We start from the raw sequence: 24095 nt of genomic DNA, 5'->3' as shown, positions 1-24095 counted from the left end.
AATAATATATTGTAATATTTTTCTCACCATCATCAACTGTAAAAATAACAAAAAGAATTACTTGAAGTAAATATTGATTAATTTTCAATAAATGCTACAGGCTGATTAATATTTGGTAACTTGAAGATCAAATCAGCCAAATAGATAAGAAGTAAAAACAATACATTTAAAACAGGGGAATAACCATATTTCAGTGAAACTGATTTGAAATTAAGAGACAATAAAATCTATAAAATAAGAGAAAAAAGAGGGGCGTTGTGTACACACCAGAAAATCAGAATAGTTTCCATTCACGTTGAATAAATGTGTCTAAACATAACACCAACTGGTTACTTATAATGCATTAATCTATGATATTATCTACCATTTACCCTTTTCTAACAAAAACATCATTTTGGACAAAAATATTAAAATATCCTTATAAAGTGGATTTTTTTAAACATTTAACAACTTGTAACAAAAAATCCCAGCAACCTTAAGCAAAGACTTGATTACATATCAAAATCTTTATATTAATGGAAGAATTAAAGCTAGGAAATAAATGAGTGGAAAAATGCAAATGCACTCAATGTATTGCAAAAACTTATATTTTGATACCACATTATATAACCATTATTAATGTGGTGGCTTTTTAAGCAGCACCAACATTGTTAAGGTCATATGATACCATAAATCATTCTTAATATAAATTTTGCCCTGGTTTCCATCATGTACCATCTATAGTGAAGCTTTAAGATGCATGACTCTGGTTCCCGGCCTGGTTGCATCTATAACACTCCAGCGATGACTAGGCGGGAATTCTCTCTCAGTGACCTCCTTCAGCAGGATTTCCAGTGACTTTAGTAAGAAATCACAGTTTTCTGTGGAGAAACACATCGGTGGTTTCATCTTCAACACATTGTCATAAGGCCCGTCAGTACTTAGCAAAATTCTGTAGTCTTCTTTCATTCTAAATATAGAAATAACATCACATGATACCACACAGGAAATACACTGGCATTCTGTCAAAATTTATGCAATTTTTTCTCCTTTTTCTTCAGGATGGGGGGGGGGGGAATATGAATTAATGAACGTTATACTAATGTTCAGTGTTAAAACAGAGCATGGTGTAACAGGGTGTCAGTGTATACACTTGATGAGACAATATCTGTTTAACTGGATTAAACAAGTTTGCATATTCAGTTACTAGCAGGTACAAATCTCTGCAGATGTCACCTCTATAAGCAGATGACATATTACTTTGCAATACAACATTACATCATATCAGCATATCAGTAGATATAGAAGATATTGGTTGGTAATATGGTAAAGATCTTACAAAGCAGTGGAAATTAACAAAATTGAAAATATAAAAATTCTCACTTTTAAGTCAGATATGTTTCATATTTTCTTTTTTTCTTTCTTTTTATCATACATCTTATTATTTAGTTTTTGGCTTATGTCAGGCAGTAGCATAAATGGCGCCAATTCAATTAAACAATTTTTTATGTCATGTAAATCTTTATTAGAGATATATTCTATTTTCCAATCAACAAGAACAAGAAGTTCTACATCTCTCTCTCAGTTTCAATCAGTGAGATATAACTTTTTATCTCACTGACATATTTACATATCTCATTGAAAAACACAAGATAAAGGCATTTATTATATAATTTTAAATGAAATATTGCGAAATATTGATGAAATAAAATGCGTATTTTCATTTTCCATATTTTCACTGTAAAAATTTATTTTTCACTGCAGTGAAACATATTTTCCGTATTTTCACTGGTGTCTTGCCGGACTACTTTCTTTTAAATTCTGCCAGTACTCAAAATTTAAGAGAAGTCTTTCAAATTTGAATGTCCAGAAAGAGAAAAATGTATATAATAAACAGAAAATTCAAGTTTTTTTTTCTATAAATACATGATTTATTTTCATCTTGTGGCATGAAAATTACCATATTTCACTCGTGGCTACCGCCACTCTTAAAATATTTATTTTCATACCACTCGATGAAAATAAATCATGTATTTATAGAAAAAACTTGAATATCCTCTATTTATTTACTTTTTAACAATGTATTTAGCTTCTTCAGTGGCAGGCTCTCTAGTTTTTCTGTTCCTCACAAAGTCTATACCAATGAACAGTCCATGGCCCCGAACATCCCCAATAATGGGGTATTTCTGCATGAGTTTTTTAGCCTCTGACATCATGTGGTTACCCACTTCAAGTGCATGATTCTGGAGGCCTTCCTTCTGTATGACATCAATTACAGCCAGGGAAATGGCACAGGACACCGGATTACCACCAAACTGTAATATATATTTAAATACTGTAGAATAGAGCATACCAAAATGTCATACTATTTTTTGTTGTCATGTCAATTTAATTGCTGCACTTAATGTTAATCAAACATAAGTCTATCTAATAATTTAACACTTAAATAGAGGATATTCAATGAGTGCAAGTTCAATACTGAATTTGTTGAATAAAATAATATTAGGCGAGCATGATATTATTTTATCACATAAACCGCGGCACAGGAGGGTAATAAAGCCATTTAATAAAAACGATATTACACTAGACAGTATTACACAAGTGTAATAACACGTTGACGTCACGTCATTTGCGCTATAAACATAACGTTAAAGCGCGCTAATGTTAGCGTTACACTATATGCGCGTCAAAGAAAAATGACGCTTTTAACAATTGACCGTTCTTATTTTATATATGTGATAAATAGAATATTTTATTCGTGTAGATTGAATACTAAATTTATTGAACTCGTTCAATAAAACAATATTATGCTCGCCAGAGGCTCGCATAATATGATTTTATTCAACTCGTTCAATAAATTTAGTATTAAACCTACACTCATTCAATATCCTCTATTTATTCAATGAGTTCAATAAATTCAGTAATAACTTACACAAATTTAATACTATATTTATCACATACCAAAAATGAAGACCATTGAGTCATTTTTCATTGACGCGCCTATAGTATAAAGCTACAATTAAGTGCGTCTTTACACTATGTTTGTATAACGCAAATGACGTCACATCAAAATATATTCATGACCGTGCAATACCATTTTTACGGAGCCGCAAAAACGGCACTGGTATGTGATAAAGTTTTATATGTAAGTTTCTTGATTCTAAGCCTATATATTGAATTACTGAGGAAACATTAATTCCAAGCTTGTGGAATAAATTACTGGGGCAACATGTTTTCTCTGTGTGTATTTGCGTTTATTTATACTCGCCACCGGTTGCCCATATGGGCGAGTCCTCCAGAAGAGTATTAGTCATTTTATTTTGTGGAGGATAGTGCAATTACAGATACAGAAAGATACCCCAATTCCAGAAGCTTCTCCTGGTTCTTTAGCGTGCCAAGTGTTTAAGCACCCATACACGGGACCTCGATTTAAAGTCTCATCCGAAAGACTGATTTTAGTAATTTTAGTTGGCCAGCCCGGGAATCGAACCCACAATGTCGAGTTTACAAGTCTCGCGCTCTAACCGATTGAGCTATGCAGGCTGGCTACATTGTTTTCCATTACTGAATCACAAAATATATGAAAAACACCTGGACAACCTTAGTTAGGTCAAAGTGTGAATAAATATATTACTTTAATGGATCTACTGAAAATTTCAAAATATTTAAAATGAATCACTTACTGTGTTAAAGTATTGCATCCCACATTCTTTAAAAGTTTCTGAGATTTCTCTAGTGGTGACAACAGCTGATACAGGGTGTCCATTTCCCATTGGTTTACCCATTGTAACTATATCAGGGACAACATCTACAATATACATGTATATAGTTTAGTCAAGGCACATTTTTTTCTACTATTGTCACAGTGTCTCAAATAAATACATAGAGGATGTTCAAGTTTTTTCTATAGATACACAATTTATTTTCATTGAGTGGTATGAAAATAGATATTTCATGAGTGCCAGAAGCCACGATTGAAATATGGTAATTTTCATATCACAAGATGAAAATTAATCCTGTATTATGGGAAAATTTGAATTTTCTGTTTATAATATACTTTCTATCTTTTTTTGAACTTACTATTCTTAAGTCTTCTCCTTTAATTTTGTATATTGGCTAAATTACGGAGAAAGTAGTTTGGCAAGATACCAGTGAAAATATGGAAAATATGTTTTACTGCAGTGAAAATTAAATTTTTACAATGAAAATACTGAAATAAACATTTTATTTCATCAATATTTACCAATATTTCATTTACAAATGAATTGATATATATGGTTGTAAGTCAGAGACCTACTTTACAGTGGCATTACTGGTAAGCTGTACAGTGTGTAAATTTTCTGACCTCCTTTCTTAAATCACAACTGTATGAGAAGCATACATGACCAATGAGCAGCATTTTAGCATTTTCTGTTCATGTCTATCGTATATTATGAGCGTATGTTAAATGTACAATTCATAGTTTGTAAATGCTGAAAAAAATGTGTACATGCTCAAAATGTGCTTTCAGTCTTTGCTTATGGTGATGTATATTGACATAAGTAGCATAAAACAAATACGGCATATACCAAACCTTTCTTCATCATACATCTGCACAAGTGAGTGCATGAGAAATTCTTCTGATACACTTGTATATGTAAATATTTTATGTCATACGCTACAATGTGACAGAATCATTACACTTTGATAACTTGCAATAATGACCTTGTGTCTGAAATGCCCAGAAATGACTGCCAACCCGCCCAAAGCCAACTTGTACTTCATCTGCAATACACACACCCCCTGCTGCTCGCACATGTCTGAAAAATACCAGTTATCTATGATTAGATGAGAGATAAAATCATTAAATACTCCTTTAATAAGAATACTGACCATCAAAATGGTACCTGAATAACTGAAAGTTTCATGCATGAAACATACCAAAATATCACTATCATACAAACTTATTATTTTGTATATTTTCTTTGAAAATGTTACTGACAAATTTTCTTCTTTAACCCCATTATGGCAACTGTAAGAATTAATTGTTTACACAGTAACAAAGAATTCATGGGCTTAAAAAAGAATGTTTTTTTAGTTGGGTTAATGTCAACCCACAATATAAAGGTGATATGGTGGCTTTCCAGCTTTACTGTTGGAGAAAGACCTCAGGTGCCCCTCTTCAAATCATTTCAGGCACAAACAGGCACCTGAGTAAAACCACTGACATTCCGTAAGCTAGCTGGATTAGACTAAGCTTCATCCCATGAAAGAATATGGAGAAAATTCACAGCAGTGAGGGACAAGTGGTTTGAAGACAACAACCTTAACCACTAAGCCTGATGGACATCTCTTAAAAAAAGAAATTTTGACATAAAAATTTCATATTTCTCATCAGATTTGTAGAACCACCAACGCTTATCTTTCTATTTAAAGGTCATGATGAAACTGAAACTTGACTCAACATTTAATATAAAGTTTACTAAGTACAACATGATAAAAATAATTATTTAAGTCGATCACAAGAATTCTAAAAATAGAAATTGTCTAAAAACAGACACAAGAAATGATGTCAAGTTCAGTGGGAGTAAATACAGATAATTTAGTATATTAAACTATTGGTTGTCATGAAACAGTGTCAAAATTCTGTTAATGATAACCTCCTTCTTGTGTATTTGTAAACACTCTAATATTATACAATAATGACTATATGTGTATCATAATCGTAACCTTCAATTTGTTTAGATAGACTACAAATTGTTCAAATATTTAAACATTTTCTCACACATCTGCACAATTTTAGCACGTTACTGTGTCAGTATCTGCCAATTACTAGTACTTCCATAGAGGATATTTGTTTGTTTGTGTGTAAGATGAAATTTTATTTCATCGAGTGGGCTTTAAAAACAGTATTCTCACGAGTGGCATAGCCACGAGTGAGAATACTGTTTTTAAAGTTCACGAGATGAAATAAAATTACATCTTACACAACAAACAGACAAATTTTCTTTTTATTTTATGCTTTAAAACAAGTTAAAACGAAATTTCCATAATTTTAACGTTAATATTAAAATCTGTTTCCCCCACTGAGAGCCCCATTTAGAGGGAATTTCTCATTAAAAACAAGAAGTCTTGAGCTGAAAAATAAGTCCGCCAATCAAGGTTAAATGACGGTGATATTTATTCATTTTATTAAAAAAATATGAATGATCGCTTGTTTTAATAATAAAAACAAACAATTCTTGTAGGAGAAAAAGTCCAACCATCCATCCATATTTCTGTTACTTACTGCGAATTTATATTAGACCTGGCTTTGTAAAATGTAAGGGGCAGCCATTTTTTAAAGTTGTGTATTTCATGGGAGGAAAATAATTGTGTAAGATTCAGAAGGATATAATTTGGATTTGTTAGTCATACACCTTTTTAAAAGAAAGAAAACTTATTTGAGGATTGTAACAGACAAAAAAAAAGTGTTGACAGAAGTGAAAACATTCAGAAATGGAGCTAGGAAAATGGAAAACTTGGAAGCTTGCTAAGGCATTGTAATGAACGCTGGGTTGTTTTACTTCTTTTACGAGTGATGGCTGTCAATGCTTTTCAATTTTTCATAAAGCATACGGCAGTTATTGCTCGTAGGATACTTTAATATGCCCAAATGTCATCAAGAGCAGTTTTAGCATGGGGAAGGAATGTATTTTTCAGACTGTAAAACGAAACAAAAAAATTTAGAGACGAAATTTTGTGATTGGAATTTGAAGGAATATAAGTAAGTTTTCTATCTTTATTACTTTTGACATTTAAGTTATTTAGCTATTTCAGATTTGCTATTTTTTTAACAGCCTGATAATGTCAGAATTGTCAGTAAAAATAAAATTGAGGTACCACATGGGGAAAATCTTAAAAAAGTAGTTTCGTCATTGAAAAAAGTGAAATTATATTTTGATAATTTTCACTGTGAAATTATCAAATATAATTTTCACGGATAAATCAGTAATCCACTGAAAAGCATAAAATAAAAATCTCTATCAACCATAACTATAATGTTAAGTCTAACATTTTTTTTTTTATAAAATCAGATAAAATATTCAAAATTAATATTCAAGTAAAATCTAAATGCAAATTGAATGCTCTTATTAACAGAGGGAAGGAGATATACAAGGCAGCAACAGGTCCTTCACTCAAATTCATAACATGTATGTATATGCTGATGAAAATATCTGAAATTTCTCACTTCAGTGAAAGATATATATTGTATTCATTCAAGAAAACAAACAAGTATAAACATTAAACTGCATTATGGTTTTGGTGTGGCAAAGAGGATGAATCTTAAAATTAATGCAGCGTACATTTATGTTGCATTTTATTTATTAACGTTCAGTTCAATACATAATTACTCACTTCAATATATATATATTAACTATCGCACATATATTTATTCAGCTACATCATCATAACTATGTAGCAACCTTAGTTTGTTAAAAGATATATAATGGCAAAACAGACATGAACTTAATTTTTACAGAAAAATGAAATCAAAATAACTATTGTTACTGTTCCAAGAACTTTTTGTTTAGGACCTTTGTGTACCAAGAATCTTTTGTTCAGTTATTTCTGTACATGTACCAAAAAGGAAATTTGTGTACCAAGAATCTTTTGTTCAGTTATTCCTGTACATGTACCAAAAAGGAAATTTGTGTACCAAGAATCTTTTGTTCAGTTATTCCTGTACATGTACCAAAATGGAAATTTGTGTACCAAGAATCTTTTGTTCAGTTATTCCTGTATATGTACCAAAATGGAAATTAGTGTACCAAGAATCTTTTGTTCAGTTATTCCTGTACATGTACCAAAGAGGAAATTTGTGGGTCAAGAATATTAATAGGAAACAAATGACCATACACTAGCTATGATCTATTTTTAACTTGAAATGCCAGTAGCTTGTAGGCCCCTTTGTATTTATCATCTGTTATTCCTCAGTAATTATTTATATTTTTCAAAGGAATCTTTTAAAAGATCGAGAAATTGGTTCATGTCTTTGAAATTTATATTGTAATATTGGACAGGATATCAAAACAAAAACTTCTTTTTCTGTCTCTAAAGATAAGTACACATGTAATACTGTAGTGGATGACTGATAAGTACTCAATGATATCAGGGACCCCTGCCTTTTATTTGCTAAATATCTCTATAAGTAAACATTACATCTCTTGATTGTATAACTTTACAACAAGATCCACTTGTGAAAGTAGAGCAAAATTATATAAGAATGCATTATTATCCCTGCAGGGTTTGACTGTAGATTTGGTACAACTTACAAAAGTTCAATAAAATCCAATTAACTGGATTTGACCTACATTGTAACAAGCTAAAGAAAGGCTTATTCAATTTTGAGAAAAAATACTTGTCAATGTCTGGCAGGATCTTGAAAACCAATTACTTAAATGTATGCCAAATATGGTAATTAATATATAACCAACAATTATTGGTTTATGTGCCATTTAACAGAAAAAGGTAACAACTTTAGCACAATTCAATATAACCACATATGGAACATTTCTTAATAAATCCATTCAAAGATAACATTTATTGAACTTAGGAATTAGACTTTGTATTTATTCAACTCCTAATTATATGACTAGAATTTACATTGTAATGTATATGGTCATTATAAATGTTCATTTTCTTATACTTATCATGATAAGTATTAGTAATACTGACTGGTAGAGTGTTTTTTCTATTTATTCATAAAATTTCCTGGAGATGATGACCTGAGAATACTTAATGAATTTACAGGCCCTTATCAATCAAATTTCAAACTTGCTATATCTCTTATGTTTACATTAAAATCTTTTTATTGTATAATTTGACAATATATAAGTGGACAATTTTTAACACAATATCATATTAGCTTATTTACATTTTTCAATAAGTGTTATTAAAAGATAACATCTACTGAATATATAAACTGACTGAACTAAAGTCATGTGACTTTGACATTTACATATTATATTAGGTAGGATAATTTACAATGCTTTTCTCTTCTTTTCCCTTATCATAAATCAGAGACTTAGATAACAACATCTCTGCATAAATTAATATAATGTTATCTGTTTCACAATCTGGTTAGACCCATTTTTTAAATTGTAAACTCTTTACATTTTCTTGGGCAAAAAAAAACCCCAACAAACAAAACAAATAAAACTAGTGTTTGATTCATTTGGTCAGTATATGGGAAAATATAAAATGCTGACTTAACCTTTGACCTACCTGTAAACTTTCTGCAGATATCCAGGTGGGAACACTATCTGACCACCACAACTTTGCATAGATTCTGCTATGAAGGCACATACGTTTTTTCCTCTAGATTGAATGACCTTACATATGTCACCAACCTCATTTGCATATTTCTCGCCGAGATCTTCCCCTGGGTAATCACAGTCAGCATATATACCTCTGTACGTGTCAGGGCACGGTGTCTATAAAAATACATAACTCCTTGAGTATAAGCAGTTATTGTGGAATGTCTATTCTTGTATATCAGACAGGTGTTTCCGTTAGTTATACCAATGCCAGAAATTTCAAATAGAATCTTAAATTTCACCTTATCCTGCAGTCTGTTCAGAATCAATTATTTGTCACCTGATAAATATTTCAGAACTTTGTCCTTAAAATCTCAACAACAAAAAAACAAATAATTGGTAGTTTTCAATCTAAAGCAACAGATGAATAATGAAATATTTTATACTGTTTACAAGTAAGTGGAATGTCTTATTACTGTACTTTTAAATTTTTTTTTTAATCTTTCCTTAATTCATGAATGCTGTACAGTCATAATAAATGGTGTTACATTAAAATCAAGATGTAAGTAATTACCACATAAACATGACGTGGACAAGTATGAACACCATCAGTCTGCACTTTCAGTTTGTATGGACTGATGTCAATCATGGAGGTAATGTGACCATGGTAAGCACTGAAAAAAAACTTGCATCTTGAAAATAAAGTCTGTGTTACAAAGATGTCAGGATCAAAAGAGGCTTTTCAGTAAATGAAAGTGGGGGACATAAATTTACAAAAAATAATTTTAGCATGATCTGCCCTTTTGTGATGCAAAACTGAATACATTTACCTATTTTTAAGTAAATGTCTTTGACACTTTCTGAGAAATTAACATTAGTGAACATGAGAAAATATGTCCTTGACCTTGCAGCTCATATTCTACTAATGTTAGTCATGAATACCAATTTATTTGAAAGTACATAATGCATGCAGAACTTATTTACTTGACATAAACTCCAACATTAAGGTCAATCTCCTGTTGTGACCTTGACACTTGAGTTGGGGACCAGAGTCTTGCATGTGGCACACTGTCCACTTATGGCGATAATATGTACACATTTATTTTGAAATCCAATCAGGAATATAGAAGTTATGCATGACATACAAGTTGCAATGGCACTAAAGACTACATTACAAATATAAAATATACCAAGTTCAATCCCTTGCTGTGACCTTGAACTTTGAACTAAAGACCTGGCCCGGCTTTCACTAACGTTCTCAAACTGAGATAAATCTCAACTTAAGATTGTCTCAATATTAACTGAGATTCTTACTCACCTGAGAAAAATCGCAAGTTGGCTTTCACTTAACTTTTTCTCAACATTTGAGAATTTTCTCACCTGAGACTGTTTTTTTCTCAAGACATAAGCGGCTATCTCAGTGTGCATTGTTGATGATCGAGCTTCTATTTTACGAAGTATATCATGTATATAGTTGCTGTTTTGATGTAAGCTGACGCAACAGGGAAATATTTGTATATTTATTACATTAAGTAGATCTATATTTTCTTGTTTTATTTTTAAAAAAAATAAATAAACAATAACAAAAACACCAAGAAGCAATTGCAAATGTGTGAAAATTTGAATGCTAATGAAAATAAGTTATCAAGAATGAATGTACATCAAAAGAAAACAAAGAAAATTCAATAAATCATTTTTAGTATGATTATTGTGACGTCATAATTTCGTGACGTCATGAATTAGAGCGCATGATGTCACACACAATAATCAGTCAATATAATACTAAATATATGAAAATAATAAGAACTTTATTGCCAAAAATGTCAAATTATGTTTATTTATCAAAATAACCAGGCAGAAAGTAAAAATACCCCTGAGAATAATAATTTAGCTTCACTGAGACATAATCTGAGACAGCCAAATCTTGTCTCAATATATCTGAGAAAAATCTCAAATCTTAAGTGGAGATTTTTCTCAATATTTTTTAGTGAAAGCCAAACTGAGAAAAATCTCAATCTCAATTTCTGATTTGAGAAAAATCTCAGATTTGAGGTGAGATTTTGACTTTGAGGACGTTAGTGAAAGCCGGGCCAGGGTCTTGCAAGCAGACTTCTTTGGGGTGATCTTGTTTATCAATTTATTTTGAAATCCCATCATGCAGACAGAAATGGACTGGACATAAAATATATACCTTTTCAATAAACTGTAATTATCTTTGTGGTAAAACAAAGATTTTCAAGATTTTATCTGATTTACCGAATGCCTTTCATAATTCATTTCCATCTCCACCACTTTATTTTATACATCAGCAGCTGGTTCTCACTATATACATGTATAATATGAATATAAAACAAGACAATAATAATATCATATCAATAAATCAATACATACTGATCCATAGTGATAATTTCCTTCGCCTTTGTGTAATGTCTGGCAAGTCTCAACGCTAAATCATTTGCTTCAGATCTGAAATATTGACATTTAAAATATAACTTTAAATCTACTTTTTTATTTCTATATATATAGAATGCACATTGTTTGCTGCTGTTTTTTTTTTATTATCTGTAATCAAATGTACCTAAACAAATACCAATCTTTTGGTAATGTTTTCTTTGCTTTTCTCAAGGAAAGAATCTTGCTTTACATATTCAGGGAAAGGATTTCGAAAAGTTTGCATAGTTTACTTAGCCAAGAAATTAAAATAATAAAACATGTTATAACTTTGTACATAAATATGACCCTGAAAAAAACTTTTTTGCCATAATCAAAAGGGATTTTTCTTAACTCTTGTAGCTTGAAAGGTATAATATTTTTAGCTTTTTTCATGCCAACTTTCACTTCAGATAATACATCAAATTCCTCTGTCAATGGTCAGCAATAAAGGCACTGTTGGTATTAATATTTAATTCAATTACTGATGATAAAACCAGAAATCTCCAGTTTTAAAATGGCCATTCTATAGCTTATTTATTTATGAAGCTGAAATACAAACCCTGCCCAAAGATTATTATTGTTATACTATAATCATATGTACCCAGAATTACACATGTAGACAACATTCAACTTATCCGGTAATGTTGAGGTAATTTTCTCGGCAAGTCGTACAATGTTGTCATGAAGGTAGCGACTGTTCGTGTTCAACACTTTCATCTGCTTGTACCCGGCCTCAACCACTGCGGAATTACAGTGACCCACTGGAAGATAAGATTATCAACTTGTAGTAGCATATCTCCTACTTATATATACCGGTATATAAATATACAAAAAAAATATAATATATAAAATGCGAACCATTTTCTATATCATGATAAGGAAAATAAACAGAATATCATGGTAACAATATATGAGCCATGTCATGACAAACCAAGGTAATGCATCCGCGCAGTCTGATCAGGATCCATGCTGTTCGCTATCAGTTTCTCTACTTGTAATAAGGTTGGTTATCAGAATGCGTGGATGCGCAGGCTGGTCTGGATCCATGCTGGTCGCAAACCCATTATGTTGGTTTTGTCGTGATGCGGCTCATATAGAAACCAGTTAGCATTATATTGAGATGAGAAAAATACAAGTTAATGTCAGTTACCTTTAGTACAATTTTTCTTGTTCTGTTTTTTTTATTTCATAGAATGATGCATGGTTCACAAAATTGTTGTTAATCACATACAACAGATAACTCAGGAAATGGCTAAAGTCATTAACCATTAACTTTGTAGTGGGTAAAAGAAAGTGGCACTTGATGAATGAGTTAAGTAAGTGAATTAGTTTCATTTACAAGAAGGTTGTTCATTTCTGTCACTCAAGTGAAGATTTTTTTGTATAGTGTAAGTCATTTAGTATACAATTTGAATGTCAAGTTTCAAATGGAAAACAAGACAGTGACTTTTGACAGACTAATAGTAACTAGGGCTCTCACCTGATCTGTGTAATTAAGTAATAAATGGGAGTCACTTGTTTCCTTGAGTCATGAAATTAAACATCTAACAATTTATTCGTAAATATTTAACATTTTTCTTTGTTTGTTATTCCAGTGCACAACACAATTCAGGTTATATGGCGCCGAACCAGGCAAGATGATTTGGCTAACCTCGGGTGTTACAAACTTAAAGCAACACCAGGGGTCAAAACCTGCACCGAAGAGCTTCATAGACTTCAGTTATTTGAACCCATTTAGTCAACTCTTATGATTTGTTTTTACTGCGCACCAACACAATTCAGGTCATATGGTGCAGAAACAGGAAAGATGATTTTTTCTAATCTCGAGTGTCACAAACTTAAAGCAACACCAGGGGTCAAAACCACCTCACCTGCTGCAGCTAAGAGATTCATAGACTCCAGTAATTCAAATCCATTTAGTCACTTCGGATAAACGGTGGTTGCAATTCTGAGCAACCCCTCAGCCACAAGCGGAAAATATTTAACAGATTGTAACATAACTCAGCAAAAAAAATTTTTTTTTAACTTAAAATTGCTGAAAATCCTATGTATCAACATATTTATAACAATTTTATTGAAGAAGTAAAATTAGGAAAAAGTGTGCTTTTAATTTTAATATCAATATTCATGTAGTACAATACATGTCATAGTGTTTATGTGCATTTTCAGTTTCAAAAATAGGTATAAGCAACCTAACCATATCATCAAATCTGATGAAAAGTAACTAAATCAAAAACCATGAAAATATAACAACAATACATTAGGACCTATATTTTAAGAAATTTGCAGATGAATGTTGTTGCTTTTCCACTCGACAGGAAACGTCTGCATTTAATGCATATGTAAAGATCAGTGACTAATCTACCATATCATTTACTATGCACTGTTTATAATGCATGTTTACATTACAAAATATTGGTCAAGGTTGTGCACAATTAAAACAGATTTCTCCCTTCAAGCCTCAATATATGCGAATTTACATTTAATCTAAAGATACATTTAACGGGAAAACTCAATAACAAAATTTGAATAAATTTTATATCTTCCCCATCACATTACAGATTTTTATCACTGGATGTCAAGTTATCAGACGAATAGTTTACAAAAACTTTCCATTTTTTAAATTTCACAAAAAAGTTAAAGGTACTCCACTGAGGTTTTTTGACATGATAGGACTGGAAATAATTTTTTGAGATTAATATTTCATTTGATGTCGGTCGAGACAAGTAGCTTGTGTGCAAAATTTCAGATCATTTGCTCACTCCGTTTTTTCAAGAATGACTATTTTTATTGTAATTAATGATCCAAAATTCAAATCAAGCTATTTGAATAATACAAAAAATACAATATTCAATTCTTTCCTAGTATATTTCTATTTATTTCTACATAACAATTTAAATATCTTTTTAAATTCCCCAGCTGGTCTATGTAAGAAATTAAATTTTTTGTGTTTTTAGGGATTTGGACCTAAGTGGGGTTCTTTTAAATAAAATATTGACAAAAAATGACAGCACTACAACTTTTTTGAGGTATCATTTTAACAGACAAATATATAGATGGACAGCCTAATCAAAAACTAACACCCAACACCACCCAACCCAACACCCAACTTCTTGAGCATGAAAAACAAAATTAGCATGCCACAGTCTGCAATATAAATGTTTAAAAGTAGCCTGTTTTGGCCTATTAATATAGGATTTAATTTAATAAACAGTTTTGTTCTGTTTACAATGAATTGTGCATTATATTTTGTGATATAACTTTATAATATAATCAGACATCTTATTTTATGTTGATAAATTTAGGTACACAAACATAATAATCAAAGCACTGCAAACACTCAAAAGAGTATTCACATTTGATTACACAAATAAAGTCAATACTTTTCCTAGCTTGTATTAACTTGAAAGGTTAAAAGTAGGAAGGTATCCATGAATATATTTAAAGAAAAAGATTAAGCAGACAGTGAATCTAAAATTTCCAGAAATATAAGCTGTCAGTCTGAAATAACCAATGAAGATGTATCCATGAATTTAAAATAATTGTTACAGAATGAATGAGGGAATAATTAAGTAACCTGATGAAGGGATAGACTTGTACTTTCAGAAATAATCAGAGAAAGATGTGTGTATTTCTAAGTTATTTTCCCAATATATCTTAAAGGGACTGCAGTCTGATCAGGATCCATGCTGTTTGCTTACAAACCCTATTACAAGCAGAGAAACTGATAGCAAACAGCATTAATCCTGATCAGACTGCGCCGATGCGCAGACTGGTCTGGATCCATGCTGGTCGCAAACCCATTATGTTGGTTTTGTCATGACGCGGCTCATATTATCTGCTGCAAAAATATTGTTTGAATTTTAAAAAAGAGTGGTTCAAAAAAATGATTGTATGAAAAATTGGGTACATGTAGTATATTGCATTAAAAGGGAATAATTATTGACTCATGCACAAAATCATTGCTAAACAGTTCAAACCCTACTTACAAATTAAAAGCATAAGATTTTGTTTCGGAACACATACAATACTTATTTGTGTTAAATAACAAAGAAAATCTATGCTTCAACTTTTTTTTCAGATTGCGGAAACAACATAAGTTTACTGTTAATATATTTTATAAATATATTTTAGAAAATAAAGCTTTAAAGTACTCTATCAGCAGGAAAGCTAGTTAAAAATCTGCTTGTTTTGTTGTTTTTCCTTGATAATACTTTAATATACACAATTAAAGTTTGAGACAGAATTTGTTTGTTGATAAAATCTAAAGTGTTTTGATCATAGACAAATAACCTCACTAGTACAGATTTTATAACAGAAAACTTAACCACAACATAAATTACAATTTATTTATATGCAATCTACACTGTATAGTAGCAAAACTGTCATATCAGTTAATGTATGACTGCAATCAAACTGTAGTTACTTTATAAAAAAATTGTTTCAATACTGATTCATGCAAATTGTCACTAATAATTCAGGATGATAATTTGTGGCTCCAATCGGTTGAATTAGAGGTTGTTTTTCTAAAAATTTAAAACCAGGTTAATGCCCTGGCCTGTAGGGATATCATGCAAGGACCTCGAATTGAACCGATAATTGTCTACATGTCACTGTCATCGAAACTGAAATCTGACAAAAATTACTGTTTAACATTTGGAACATTACAACTGCCAACTTATTTACTTTGAAAAACAATCTACTCATACAACCATGACCTTTAACTTTGTATACCAAGTTCAATTGCCTTATTTTAATCTACTACAGTATATTGACCAATTTTCCCAACAATATCTGGACTAATATCAGAATGAGAGGATAAGAATCCAGTTTGAACCAGTATATTATAATCATTTCTGTCCTATTAAGTGTTCAGAAAGGACAGTATTTATTACAGTAAACCTGTATAATATAAACAGAACAACCATATAACCTGAAAAAAAGTCTTTTCTAGTACAATGTATAGAAGTTTGAAATACTGCTTGATTGCTTTTTAGATTATAGAATTAATTGCTACATCATGATCTGTATAAAAGTTATTATAATACTGCATATTTGTTACAGCACTTTTCATTGGATAATCATGATGTTTATAGTTTTATATACATGGATGATGTCAATTTATGAACAAATCTTACTTTTTTCTCTAAAAAAGAAAGTTTGCTGTACTAATTATTCCTGACATGGTTATAACTATGACCATATATAAATGGTTGTTTACAATATAACCCTTGCTTTGCAGCTCAGGTTATATTTTTTTAATGTTTATATAGGGTCAAATAACGTTACCTGTCAAAAATCTTAATGTTTATATAGGGTCAAATAACCTGTCAAAAATCTTTCTAACTAATAATATAAATGCATTTGCTTAATGTTCTTTTTCATTATTTGCCTGTTAATACTTTTACCAAATAATTATATAAATATATATTATTACTAAACATCAGACAAAGGACAAAAACATAAATTGAAAGTTCTAATGATAAGAAGAAACAAGAGGGGCATGATGTTAAATTGCTCACCTATGTGTCACTGCCACAAAAGGTTATATTTCTTTAATTAAGAACTACAGGGTAGGTTATATTGGTGAACATTATCATCACAGGAAATAGAGGCTCATAGGGAATACTGGGCATGACCAACTGTCTTGCCTCTTTAAATAAAGTCTTTTAATAATTATTATTATCATAATTATTATTTATTATTATTATTAACTGTCCCTCATTTGAGTACATTACATGACTCATGTGTACTTTGGTGTATAAATAGTTATCAATCTTGTTTTATTATAATATATCATTTAAAAGCTTAACATTACATGTATTATAATTTGCATGTTTTGTCGCTGTTATATTACAATATTTTATCTATTTTTGTTGTTTTGAAAACTTGTAAAGTGAAATAGGAGATGGATCCCTGGTTTTTAGTGAAAAACCTTGTTTTAATCTGATTAAATTGTATCAAAAGAGAAGCCAATATGTTATTTGGGAAGGATGATCAACAACATATACACCAATCAGATAGATCAATTGCCTCCATGTTTTGAAGGTGTCCAAGAATGAGTCTATGCTGGATCTTTCAAAATTAATATCACAAGTCATTTATCACAAAAGCACAAAACAGATGATTTATTAAAGATATATAAATACAACAGATCTAGAGAGAACAAACAAGGTGCTGTTAGAGGATTATAAATATATGACAAATTTAGAAGATTTATCACCTATCAACAGCCATCAGTTCTGAAGACATTATTAATGCATCACTAACACTTGTTGTTGTATGTTTTAACAAATTACATACTTATCAACTACATATGTTTACCATAGAACCACAAATAAAGCAGAAAAAAACTTCCATTATTGTAAATATATTAATCTGACAAGATGTCAGGGAAAATTTAATATAACATCTTATAAGAAGAAAAGTGATGACATTTTCAGAGCAATAACCTAAATCATTTCATTTCATAATGATGTTATGTTTATGAATTCAAATGAAAAATAGAAAGAAAAGTGAAGGGAATTGTGGCCTTAAATAAAATATGGTTTGTTTCCCCTCTCACTACTTAAGTTTTTTGAACACACAAAATCACTGCTCAACCCCCAAAAAATATACATGTTTTTTCAATATACATCATTTCAAGACAAATCATTTGAAATCAAGCCAATTAACATACCAACATTTTCACCAAAGGGCTGTAACTCCAAACAGTCAAAATTATATTACCTCTTATGCAAAGCAATTTTTTTCTAATTCAAAGGATAAACTCAATATGGCTTAAATTTGCTGATTATCTAGCTGTACCTAGATATTTTAATATAGTTGATAAAAAGCTTTTATTTCATGTTATTTATCTTGCCAGAATATTATAAGAAGTGTATACACTTTTACAATGTTCATTGTAGACAGCAGCTGTTCATGGTTGAAGTGCATCTTCATTGATTCTCCATAAAATACAACATTATTTTTTGTTAATTTGTAAATCAATAGAATACTAATTAGCTCAACAGTAAAAGCAATAATTTCTTCCAATCTGATCATAATTATTAGAACAGAAATTGTAAAAGAAATAGAGTTTAATTCTTTTCCTTGGCAGAACTGATAAAATTTTATTACAAAAAGATTTTAATTGTCGTCAATAAAAATGCTAGAATTATTCAAAGATTTCCCTTCAAACCACAAAAAGATCAGATTTTGTATGTTATTATAAATACATATTAACATTAACACTAGCATTAAATTATTACAAATCTAATTCAGGATGTCATAGTTTGAATACTGTCAGATACAACTTAATAATCATTTTTATTAACTTTATAAATTTGTTCAACTTGTTTTAAAAAAATTCTGTATTGAACCTACACTTTTTCAATATTGTCTATTTATTTAAATAATACAGTTCATCCTCTGCAAAGCAACCCTTCGGGAGATATAAAGAGTTTGGTTGTTGCTATAAAGACATGTTTGCTCAAGAGAGGTTATCGCAAGTTTCTTATGAAGTTTAACTGAAAGAATTGATTGAATCCCTTACTCTGACCTTTTATTTGAATAAAAGTAGATTTGACCACAAACATTGACATGATTGTGCTCTTTTCATTTGTTAAAACATATTATGTTGTGGTGAAATTCTTATTGTATCCACTAATCTGATAATAAGAATAAGACAGGTAAGGGATATATGCATTGATACTGTTGTTGTAAACAGGTACATGTAATTGTTCTATTGTGGACCACACTACCGAGGTTACACTGTACCAACTGCTAGGGTAAACTTCTCAATAGGTGATACATGCACTTTTATGTCAAACTTATTTATCGAGTAAAAGCGGTAAGAATGGAGAGGTGGCCTTTTTGTCAAGGTGTGTGCCTCTTAATCCAGGGATCATGGGTTTGGGCCCACATGTTTCCTCATTATTATAAATGACATCAGTACTGATCATTTGATCATTAACGCAGAAAGAGGTTCAAATATGATTCAAACTTTCATCACAACTAAACTTTAAAACTGGATAATCATGTTTTAACTAAATTATAACCTTAATTTGAGCAAAGTCAGTGGCCTTTACACAAAACACAGACAGTTTACAGTATTTCACAATTTAAATTTGACAAAAAATCCCTTAATCAAACAAAGTAGACAAATGATGAGTATGAAAAGGGGGGTTCAAATCTTTGTTCAACAGCTCTTTGGTTATATTCTACAATCACTTATTTGGTGGCCTATCAAGACATGAAATCTTACATATAAAGCCTATATTGTTTTACAATACTGTGTGTTTTGATGACAACAATTACCATATACATGTACTGACAACCATTTAAAACAATTCTCAAATCTTAAACTTTTCTCAAAGAATGCAACAAATAACTCAACTGCCAACATTAATATGCCACCTGTACTTCATGAATGAATAAAATATAACAAGGTTATTATGTATAATGAAGGACAATGCATGCAATAAACTTGCAAGTTTAACAGACATGTACAGCTTAATAAGCCTTTCAGTGTACCCAATACAACAGTTATGTTTTACTTCCCATTTTAACTACTTTAAAATCCATGGACTAACACAGTTAAGAGTTGGTTTAAATTAGTCTAAAGAAATGCTATTTTTAAAGGCACATTATGCAACATGTTTTATAACATTTAAAATATGGTTTAAGAGTATATTATATGCTTATCACCTGAAGGAAGTAGTGCTGAATGTGAAAATAGTAGCATTTTATCTTCTATACAAAAAACTAAACCACTATCACTGTACTAATTACCAAAAAGCAAGATTAGTCAGAATTTATTTTAAGAATTTCCCTAAAAATGATGAATGGTTTTGACGAAATTGAGAGATGAGCAAGTTCATTTTAGATATAAAGCATGAAAAGGTTAAAGTATTTTATCAAGGAGGGTTAAAAGAGGTACAGCAGGGTAAAATATATTATTTAACAATACCAATTACTGAATTTATGTAAATGAATCGTCCCTGCTTAAATATGGAGCTATCAGTTGTTAATGTAAGGAGCAATTTAGGATAGGACATATGATTTTTTGGTATCAAGGTTTCAATTAGGAATCCTGCATTACATACAGAGCATGTTCAGGCACTGGAGATTCTCAACATATCATCAGGCCTGATTTAAGGCCCCTGGGCATAAACAATGATCTTAAATAACCTCTTTTATCCAAATTTAGAAAAAAAAATACTTGATGGCTACCCAAAACATGTACTGTTTTGTAGGACTGTCATTGATGGAAAAAAGAAATAGGAAAAAAGAGGACCAGGGACCCCTCTCTTTCAACAACTAGAGAGATATCAAAACCAGACACTGAGGGAAGTATAGGTTTTAAATTGTATAATTATTCTTAATAGTGAATCTATATTAAATCAAATGTTAAATATTCATCATGTAAGAAATAGTGAGGGCCTCATATTATGACCAATCAGCCAGCCTTTTGGCTTCTGCCTGTTCAGTGTTTGGGGCAGGCTGTGAGGTGCATATAATTCTATGAGACCCTCAGTGGAAAATGTGCAGAGACTGCATATTCAATTTTAATAAGTGCAGATTAGATTGATCTATTGGGACATTTTCACCCTATCATCAGGGACAAAAATTAAAGGCCCCCAAAACTAAAAAAACCCCTTTTTTCCAATTCTAAAAAAAACCCAAAAGCAGCCAAAAATAATCAAAATGTTTTTTAACTTTTTGGGAAAAATTAAAATTTTTTTTTAAAAATGTATTTGTTATAAAATTATGCACATTTTAAAAACCTAAAATGTCATGTATAAGATAGATTTTTAACTTCTCAAATTCCCCAAAATGTTGAATTATTTTTCCCAATTTATGCCAGGGGCCTTTTCTAAAAAGAAATGGAAAAGCCTTCTGTACACTGATATCAATGTCAATTTTAAGTCATTATCGCTTCAATAGTATAAAAAAAATATATTCACATGCCAAAGATATTTTTGTTCTAGGTCAGAATCAGGAGAAGGGATTGCCCATACACAAACGGCACAATATCTCACTGTGTAGTACATTTAGCTGGCCTATACAAAGTAACAAATTAACAGTAGTACAGTACTATCATTCAGATATGTCAAGCGGGGAAATATCTATTTATAAATTGATTACCATGACAGACATTGTTTATACAGTCCAGATATTGGTTTCCTTTCTCATCATACATGTACTGTCCTGATGCTCTAGTTATTTTCAATGGATCATTTGCAAAGAACAAAATGCATGCCTCTCTGAAAAGAAAATGATTTAAACAATAGAAGGTTATTATATAGAACAAAATAAATCAATATCTTAACACATTTTATATACCATAGCTAACTTGTCAAAAATGAACAGATGAACTCTTCATAAGAAATTGCTAAATACATGTATACAAAGTGAAATGTTGTCTATCAGTTCATGAGGAATGACGAATTAAGAATAATCTCACGTGGAATTTCTGGACGACTAGGGAAATAAAAAATATTGCAAGAATAAGGTGTAGGTATAAAAATAGTATGCATACAGAGTAATTAGATACAATGCGAACAAATTCGAGTTGATGAAAATGACCTTGAACTTGGTCTTTGAGTCTGTCTGGAAAATCAGCATCTCTTATAAAACAAACAAGGACACAGATCAATACTTCGCAATATAACGAAACAAGAAACTTTAATTTACCCTATGTATTTCTTCCTTAGCTGTAAAGTATCCTCTTTCGATAATTCTTCCATTTTGTACTTGACAATGCGTAATTTACAACACTTTTCCTGCTGAAATGCAAACTGTTCTATGACTGTGATCGCTGCACTTTGTTTACATCCGTTACACTAATGGGATTTAGCTCAATACAGGATTGGAGCAGTACCTCTAGACGCTTGCAGAAATCATGATCACAAAATAGACAAATATCGTTTTTTTCGCTGATTTTAACATTTTTCATGCATTATCATACATAAATCAGTGTGAAAAGATGAATTAGACCTATTAAAGTTCATTCCGTTGCGTGAAAAAGCAAGATTTTGGCATTTTACGATTCAAGCGCCTTGCTCGGTATTTACCGGAATACGGTATTTAGTGTGGTGCTCCAATCCTTTATTTAGTCTCACTCACACTAATGATCACTGTATAAAATCCGACGTGTACCGAATATTCACCGGTCGACCAATCGTCAGAGTTATAATATTGCAAAAAATCACGCCCCTTTTCGCGCCATGTGTCAAATTGGCACATCTGTCGCATGAACGAAAGCTGTTTAATTTTTTTTAACTTTCATCAAAAACGAGTTAAGATTCTGATTCTGATTCTTACTTTTAAGATGAAATCGCAATCAGTCTGGAGGCTGATGGATTTTGTCAACAGTTTTTATTACATATAATTGATAAATTATGACATCAAAATATAGGCAGACCAGGGTTTTTAAACAAAATTGTGTGTAGACTGATACACAGTTGATGGACCAGTGTATAATAGACCTATAAATAGTCTAGTAGAAATAACAACAACAACAAACTTATAATAATGTTATTATGTATTTTGCCAATACATAGCGAAGCCTTACAAGCAGAAAACAAACATGACAATGTCAATGTACTATTGAAGCAAATCAGATAGGGTCTTTTAATCAGCATTCTGAAATTAAAAGACCTTGAGCAAACACGGTATTTTTGTATGAATAAGCTAGTATACATAATTATCTGGAAAATTATCTTGTTATCTTGAGCACATGTAAACGAATATGTTAGAATACAGTAAGATTAAAGGACAGACAATCCTTTCTGAATAGTGGCTTCCTTAGTTCTCAACTTCATATTATAGTTTATTATATCATATCATCATGTATGGGTAGATAAAGCATTTTAACAGGCTTAAAAACAACTTCCATTGTCCCAGGCTATTTTCTTTTTTCTGTTAAGATTTTATAAATAAAACAAATATTTCCCAGACCGTTACAAATCATAAATGCTATGTATCGAACATGTTATGAATTCGAACATTCTATAAACTTGTACATGTATGTGACAAAGCAAACGATTTTGAAATTTTACTCAAATGATATATATGATTTTAAAAAAATGGCACTAAAATAAGACGATAAGCATACAGCCTTTCCTGGAGCATTCTTGATTATCAAAGATGCTCTGGCTTTTTATTTTGAAATATTCACAAGTCTGCGTTGATATAACCGAAATGCAAGCCTTTCCAGGGTATAATTAATAAATTCATGAAGCATTCTCGGTGATGATTATCCTTCACATTAAAACTTCATCATTCGAGGGATGATGAGGGTCATTACCAACGATGCAACATCGTCGCTCTTACCGGAAGTAGTATTTTCAGTGTTCAGCAAATTGAAAAAATAAAGGTTAAACTGTTTGTCTGTAGCCTATGTTTAATGGAGGTCCATTC

At 30.9% G+C, this 24095-nt stretch overlaps 1 protein-coding gene across 1 annotated transcript; it reads right to left on the bottom strand.

Annotated features, from left to right (window-relative positions):
• Positions 1–22: 22 nt before the first annotated feature.
• LOC132753430 (5-phosphohydroxy-L-lysine phospho-lyase-like) lies at positions 23–22516 on the bottom strand. Its single transcript, XM_060743906.1, has 10 exons — positions 22368–22516; positions 21819–21937; positions 12292–12451; positions 11649–11723; positions 9832–9931; positions 9226–9434; positions 4684–4778; positions 3663–3787; positions 2050–2294; positions 23–949 (listed from the first exon to the last, which is right to left on the bottom strand). The coding sequence occupies exons 1-10, from the start codon at positions 22418–22420 to the stop codon at positions 718–720; spliced, it is 1413 nt and encodes a 470-aa protein (XP_060599889.1). The 5' UTR covers positions 22421–22516; the 3' UTR covers positions 23–717.
• Between the last annotated feature and the right edge of the window lie 1579 nt (positions 22517–24095).

This window comes from Ruditapes philippinarum, unplaced genomic scaffold (genome assembly GCF_026571515.1).
Source record: "Ruditapes philippinarum isolate M1 unplaced genomic scaffold, ASM2657151v2 ctg3_1_1_1_1, whole genome shotgun sequence".
NCBI classification, from domain to species: domain Eukaryota; kingdom Metazoa; phylum Mollusca; class Bivalvia; order Venerida; family Veneridae; genus Ruditapes; species Ruditapes philippinarum.
Note: the sequence above shows the minus strand (reverse complement) of the source record. Positions and strands in the feature narration are given on the sequence as shown.